Source organism: Drosophila takahashii, chromosome X, assembly GCF_030179915.1.
Source record: "Drosophila takahashii strain IR98-3 E-12201 chromosome X, DtakHiC1v2, whole genome shotgun sequence".
Taxonomy (NCBI): Eukaryota; Metazoa; Arthropoda; class Insecta; order Diptera; family Drosophilidae; genus Drosophila; species Drosophila takahashii.
The window spans coordinates 4,541,475-4,548,270 of record NC_091683.1 but is presented as its reverse complement, the minus strand read 5'-3'; the positions used below and the strand labels follow the sequence as shown (position 1 = coordinate 4,548,270).

Genomic DNA, 6,796 nt, shown 5'->3' with positions numbered 1-6,796 from the left:
AATACCTGCAGTTTCTGCGCAGCTTATTTTATTTATTTATTATATTTTAAATTACCTTTTTTTAGCTAACTAATGGGTTTCAGCATTAGCCTTACTAAGCATTACTATAAGACAGTTTTTCCACTTATTCAGAAGCAACGCCAGTAATCGGTATAACCTATAACTTTCAAACTCTTGGGAATATAATTCGTTTATTTGTGAGTTTTAATCAACATTTTTTTTTGTTCTTTTCAGCTGATGAATTGATGATGATTGATGGAATGTCAAATAAAGGGTTTCCTTATCTCCTCGAAGGTTCTGCCAGTCAACTCTATTTGCTGTTGCAGGCTATTTTTTTTCAGGCTTTTTGGAACTGGAAGTTCCTGCACCGGACGCCTTAGCCCCACGCGAGGTTGAGGCGCCTGGGGACGCTTCTTGGCCAACATCTGGGCGCTTACTGTAACGAGCAATCGCAGCGTCTATATCGGCAATAAGAGCTGCAGTTTCGGGATCCATTTGCTCCTTATTGCGGATTGCCTGAGCCTCTAAGTCTGCTTCCTCCTCGGGATCCATTGGTCCATCAAAAGCGCTCAGATCCAACGAATCCAAGCCCATGAGCGTTTGAAGTCCTATATTCTGCAAAAAGGCAAACTCCAGGTGGGGAAACGAAATGGGCTGCTCAGTGTACTCCAGAATATCCTTGCCGCAGGGCATAAATTTGCAATCTATCGCAGGTCCGGGCATCTCATTTTTGTACTCAATGGGGCAGATTAACTCATTGCTGGGGGGTTTTCTGGTTTTAGATTGGGTTTTTGCTTATACGGAGAATTACTCACCGCTTTTCATCCCGCTTCTTCGGTTTGTCCAATTTCTTTGCCGCCATTTTGGAAGAGCTGCTTTCCCCTTGCAATTTGCAATTTACCGAAGGTCCGGGCTTCTCATTTTTGTAGTCAATGGGGCAGATGCTGGGGGTTTTTCTGGTTTTAGATTGGGTTCCATAGGGGGTTTTTGCTTATACGGAAGAATTGCCTTTACTCACTTTTTTTCATCCTGCTTCTTCGGTTTAACCAATTTTTTTGACGCCATTATGGGAGAGCTGCTTTCGTCTTGATTTTCGCCTCGTTTCTGGTCTCTCGTCCGAATTGCTCGACAAGTTTTCTGATTCGTGCTTAGTCAGTCGCTTTGACAGGCGATGCAGTTCATCCTGATAGCTGTCAGATATTGGCAGCTCAGTGTTGGAAAAACTAGGATTGCCACCTGCGGCTGGAAACTGGGAAAACGTTTTAAATTAAATTTAAATTAAGTTGTGCTACGAAAGAGCTAAAAATATACTTACTTGCTGGAACGCCGTATAGTTTAATAATACGAATAAATAAATATATTAAAGATATTATAATAAATATATTTTATTTATCTCAAAAATTAAAAACCGTTTATTAAATTATTAGTATCAAAAAGCCAAGGCAAAAAGCCGGTTCTTTCAGTTCGTGAACAAAACACCATTAATTAAATGCCTAACTATCGATAGCTATAGTGTTGAAAAAAGAAACGAAACGCTATAAAGTGTTGATAAGCTGAACTTTTTTTTAATATAGCTTGACAAAAGAATTCCCACGGCTGCCATTTTAAAGGATAAAAACGAAATAAAAATCGCTTAAAATTATATAAGAACAATGTAATCAACATGCCAAGTTACGAAATTCCAGCGCAATTCCTAATTGGTTAAAAAAAATCACGAAAAACTTAATTCAATCCGTTCGAATTTTGCGCCTAAAAACTCAAACACACGGGGTGATTCATCATATATTTAAAACGAAAAATATGCAAAAATATAATATAATAATATATAATAAATAAATTAATAAATTAAACACGATTGACGCAAACCGATATCGATATCAGAAGATCGCAGTATGACCGTACTCTACCTAACGTTCTCTTACGTCGCCACTCTTACGTTTGGCCTAAAATCGCGCATTCCGAACGGTCACACTGTTGGGTTATTAAAATTTGTTGCCTTTTTTATTTTATTCCCGCATTTCTCAGCTGTCCAGCGATCGCTCTTCCTCTTCGAGACGAGGTCACAGCTCAAGCCTGCAGACGCCGGAAGCCGGAACGCCCCCCGCCCCGCCCCCTTTGGCCGAGGAGACCGCCGCTCGTTGTTGTTTTTGGTCGCCCTTAAAAACCAGCTGCTGCAACTGTGTGTGTGAGTATTGCGTGGGTGTGCGTGCCTGTGTGTGTGTGTGTGTGTGTGTGTACAAGTGCTCAAACAACAACAAAAGCGTAAAACGCATTTTCATTTGATTGCGATTTTGATTTTGATTTGATATTGTTAATTGCAGAAAGAAGGAAAGGGAGAGAAAGCAAACAAAGGAGACGGACAGAGAGAGCGAGCGAGATGGACGTGGAGGAGAATTACGAAAACGAGATGCAGAACATAAATATGAATTTGAGTCTGAATTCGAATCCGAATGCGATTCCGAATTCGGATGGCCAGCAGGAGCAGCAGCAACAACAACAACAACAGCAGCAGCAAATGCAGTGCGAACCGTTATTCGGACTCACAACCAATACAACAACAACCACAAATCCCATGATGGCCATACCCCTGCCCCCGCCCCCCGGAATGCTGCCCACTCCGAATTTGAATTCAAATTCGAACCTCAATTCGAATTCGAATGTAAATCCCAGTCCATCCGCAAACGCATCCAACGCATCCGCCATCAAGGGTCTGCCCACGAATGACTTCGATATCGACTCCCTGCTGCTGCAACAATTCAGCTGCATGGGCACCACGGATCACGAGGACCTCATCAGCCAGTTCCAGAGCTTAATGAACAATCAGATGAACCGGGAATCGGCCAGGTTCTACCTGGAGATGAGCAACTGGTAAGGATCACACAGTTAGGATCTATCTTATAAGAAGAGAATGTCTCTGGAATCGCACATTTCGGAGTAAAATATAATTCTAGAGTTTGGGATCTATTATGATGATATTGAGGTGCTTTAGAAAGGTCGATTTTAGAAGATTACAAATATTACATAAAACTAAATTCTTCAGTTTTGAATTATTTTATTAAAAAACCCTTAAAAGGAGATGAGCAACTGGTGAGGACCACAGAGTTAGGATCACAAAGTTAGGGTCAATCTTATTATATGGGAATGTCTCTGAATGTCTCACATATTCTCAATATCACATTTCGGAGTAAAATATAATTCTAAAGTTTAGGATCTCTTAAAAAGATTATCATGATAGTGAGGTTCCTTAGAAAGATAGATTTTAGAAACTTACTTATATTACATAAAACTAAATTCTTGAGTTTAGGATTATTTTATTAAAGAGCCCTTAAAAAGATGAGCAACTGGTAAGGAATGCCTAAGAGAATGCCTTTGAAATCCCATATTTCGGAGTAAAATTTCATTCTTAAAGGTTAAAAAAAAACTATTATGATAGTGAGGTTCTTTAAAGAGGTAGTTTTTAGAAAATTACATATATTACATAAAACTATATTCTTCAGTTTAGGATTATTTTATTAAAAAGCCCTTAAAAATCTTTCAACACCCATTTAAGGTTACAGCTCATTAAATTTCCAATATCTTTATTTATTTTCAGTTTTTTAAATATATTATTTTAATAAATACCCAATCTTAAGTTTTCCATGTAGTCATGCTGATGTAACTGCATTTCCCAGAGTTTGTATTTCCTAGAAATTAAAGCGGCGTCATAATCTTTAAGTTTTCTTATCTATTTTCAACCCGAAAGCCCCAAAGAAATCAATGTTACGTATTATTTGCATAAGATATAACTCATTTATTTAACTGCACATTACTAATGCCAATTTTTCGTACCAATTTAGGAGCCTGCAGACGGCGGTGGGCTGCTATCTGGACTTTTGTAGCCTGCAGTCACTGCCCTCGATGAAGATCGTCCAGGGAAAGCACCTGAATGCCCAGCAGCAGGCCTTCCAGCTGCAGAACGACGGCACCGAGCGCTGGCCGAACAACTGCTATCTGACCTCGCCCATCCAGACGCAGCGCATCAATGTGCCCGCTTTGCGGCCGGGCGAAACTTGTGATATCCTGGCCGATCTGATGCCCACGCAGCCGCCGATTATGTGGCGGCTGTGCACTCCAAATGGCTGGTACTTTGGCGGTGAGCAAGAGACAGCCCTCGATCTTAGATCTAGATTCGCCCAATGAGCTAAAATAATCAAAAGTTCAAAGTAAAGAAGTGCTAAAATCAGAGAAACTTAAGCGATTGCATGGAATGTAACTATACAAAGAAATTAATCACATATCTCTTTGTTTGCCTTTTGAAAAGTCACCTTGTTAGGACTTTGTTTTCCTTAAAAGCACGCTAAACTTAATCGACTGTTTATTTAAATATTAAATTAAATGTAAATTAACTGATTGATATTTGGAACTTGTTGTTGGGGCGATAAACACTATACGTTTTATACAATATTTCAAGTATCCCAATTTTTGTATATTTTTTTAACCCCCATTCAATTGATTTAATCATGTTATTGTTTGAAATTAATTGATATTATCAATAGGAATCCTATTTTTAGATTTAGTTTAAAAGAATCAAACAACTAATGCCTAATTTTCACCTTTCTCCCCAAAACAGATGCAATCTGGATGATTCCGCCGGGCACGCAGGCCAGCCAGGACGAACTGCAGCAGCGGATGGTGCAGCTGATCACGTCGGAGGCCAAACCGGATGTCTATCCGCAGATTAACATCGTGATAACCGCGCACACCCAATGAACGCGGCGTCCAGCAGCCAGCATCCAGCATTCGGCATCCTCTCCGTTTTCCAGCGGGGTCGTCGGTCCCAAAACTCATCGATAGCATTTCATGAACCTGCGCGAATGTAACATTTACGATATGACTAGACTTTCCCCCTTTTCCTCTTATTTTTCAATAGGCTTAAAGTTGTTCTCAGTAGTGGATTTGTATACAGGACAGGATCAAAAAGAAAACATAAGGAAATCTTTTATACACTTGACGCCGTGCATATTCCGGATGATATGTAGTAGCCAACGCCATTCACGTGTACAATACAATATATAATTGATATATATTATATATACCTATACTTATACACAGTCCCATGTTTAACTAGAGTTTGAGTTCGAGTTCGATTGCGATTGCCCCCTTCGTTGCTCCTTCCATTCTTCCACCCTCCTTAGTTTTGGTGTCAGACGGATCAGCTTTATATATATCGGATATATCGGGAAGGGGGCGAAAGGGTGCGCGCGCGTTAGGAAGATAAATTGAAATTTAAAGTGAGAAAGGAAGGGAATTAGAATCAGAATCGATCGTGTGGCCACATTATGTTCTTCTGTTAGTTTTTAGGCGGTAAAATTGTGTGTGCGTGCGATTGTTTAATGCGTAATTATACATTTTTTTCTATAATTTAAATTCCTATTTTCTGAGTAACCGAGAAGCATGATTAAGCAGAAAAAAATTGTAACAAAATTAGACATAAGTGTTTTATTGAGGAAAACAAGAAAGAAGCGGAACGAATAAGAAGCTGTTTGTGTTTTACTTTGCGGGCTGGTGAAGAGTGCTAAAAACTTGGAAGTAATAAAAGGGATAAGTTACAAAAATGTGCCCTATTAAATTTGAATTTCTTTTAAAATTTCTTAAAATTTTGTAATTATATACTGGGACTTTTGTTTAAGAAGAAATTTTAAAATTTACTTTTTACAAAAGTATTTAAATTCATAGAAATTTAATGTTTTATATTAAAGATTCCTATTTAAAAAATTAACGGAACCATATTTTCATGAATGGGTACGAAATTTTACTTGTAACCCGTCTCATTGGCAGCATTGCTTCATATATTTCTATCGATCTGGCAGCACTCCTATTTAGCCATTCTCGCAAAAGTGTTTTATTCAAAAATTCCCGCCATTCATGTTAAGATTGTTCAATCCCCGGAAAACTCGGAAAATCGGAAAAAACCCAAGCAGCAGAACTGAAAATGGTGAGTTTATAAAAAACCTAAAGGAAAATTCGCGTTTTCCGTATTCGTCGTGGACTTAAACAATGATTTGCTGCAAATTTTACCCTTAAAAACTGTCAAAAAATGTTAGCAAATAAGACAAATTAGAATGCAAATCAGAAAATTGGCGAAATTTCAAAAGAAAATACAAATTACTTTACGCTGTCGTTGATTTGATTTTGTATTTTGATCACATTATGTAATCCGATTACCAGGAATATTACTTATGCCTGCGACTATTTCAGCGCCCTTTCATTTTTCTCCTTCTGGCTGCTGATTTTGCATGAAAATTGTAATTGAGTCAAAAATGCAAAAATCCAAAGTACACAATTACACACACACACATTGGCATACAGATGGGATCAAGGGTCGTTCGTTCGTTGGCACGGAAATGAAATGCATTGAAACGGAAAAGAAAATTATAATCCGTCGAGGAATAACAGCAGCAACAACAGCAAGGACCCGTCTGGGCAGCGCCCTTCATTCAGTCCGATTTTTAAGTACCCTCAAAAAGAGGACTTTTTAACTAATATTTTTCAAACGATTTTTTTTATAATAAACGTATGTTTATTTATTAAAGTAATTAAGATTAAATAGACTATATAATTTCGAACTTACTATAGTATAGTGTGTATACTATGGATCGTGTTGTTATGGCTTTTGGGAAAATTAAATTTTTCACTAATTTTAGCATTTTTAATGTACCCCATTATGACTTCTTTTCAAAAAATGGCCAAAAAATTAAGATTTTAGATTTGAACGCAAATCGATTCAACAAGGTACGTCATTCAAAGTTAAAAAAAC

The 6,796-nt window shown here is 38.0% G+C and overlaps 2 protein-coding genes across 2 annotated transcripts; one reads left to right on the top strand and one right to left on the bottom strand.

Annotated features, from left to right (window-relative positions):
- Positions 1-182: 182 nt before the first annotated feature.
- LOC108068115 (uncharacterized) lies at positions 183-1,178 on the bottom strand. The gene is made up of 3 exons (XM_044394719.2): positions 1,019-1,178; positions 816-944; positions 183-760 (listed from the first exon to the last, which is right to left on the bottom strand). The coding sequence occupies exons 1-3, from the start codon at positions 1,063-1,065 to the stop codon at positions 328-330; spliced, it is 609 nt and encodes a 202-aa protein (XP_044250654.1). The 5' UTR covers positions 1,066-1,178; the 3' UTR covers positions 183-327.
- A 765-nt stretch (positions 1,179-1,943) lies between these two features.
- On the top strand, positions 1,944-5,517 carry LOC108068158 (uncharacterized). The gene is made up of 4 exons (XM_017157571.3): positions 1,944-2,185; positions 2,322-2,868; positions 3,837-4,132; positions 4,610-5,517. Exons 2-4 carry the CDS (start codon positions 2,378-2,380, stop codon positions 4,747-4,749), a joined length of 927 nt encoding a protein of 308 aa, XP_017013060.1. The 5' UTR covers positions 1,944-2,185; positions 2,322-2,377; the 3' UTR covers positions 4,750-5,517.
- Positions 5,518-6,796: the final 1,279 nt, after the last annotated feature.

Coding starts and splice junctions, on each gene's coding strand:
- LOC108068115 (XM_044394719.2), bottom strand. CDS start 1,065: ATGGCGTCAAAAAAATTGGTTAAACCGAAGAAGCAGGATGAAAAAAA. Junction 945..1,018: donor AAGAAGCAGGATGAAAAAAA/GTGAGTAAAGGC, acceptor AAAAACCCCCAG/CATCTGCCCCATTGACTACA. Junction 761..815: donor AAGAAGCGGGATGAAAAGCG/GTGAGTAATTCT, acceptor AAAACCCCCCAG/CAATGAGTTAATCTGCCCCA.
- LOC108068158 (XM_017157571.3), top strand. CDS start 2,378: ATGGACGTGGAGGAGAATTACGAAAACGAGATGCAGAACATAAATATG. Junction 2,869..3,836: donor TACCTGGAGATGAGCAACTG/GTAAGGATCACA, acceptor GTACCAATTTAG/GAGCCTGCAGACGGCGGTGG. Junction 4,133..4,609: donor AAATGGCTGGTACTTTGGCG/GTGAGCAAGAGA, acceptor TCCCCAAAACAG/ATGCAATCTGGATGATTCCG.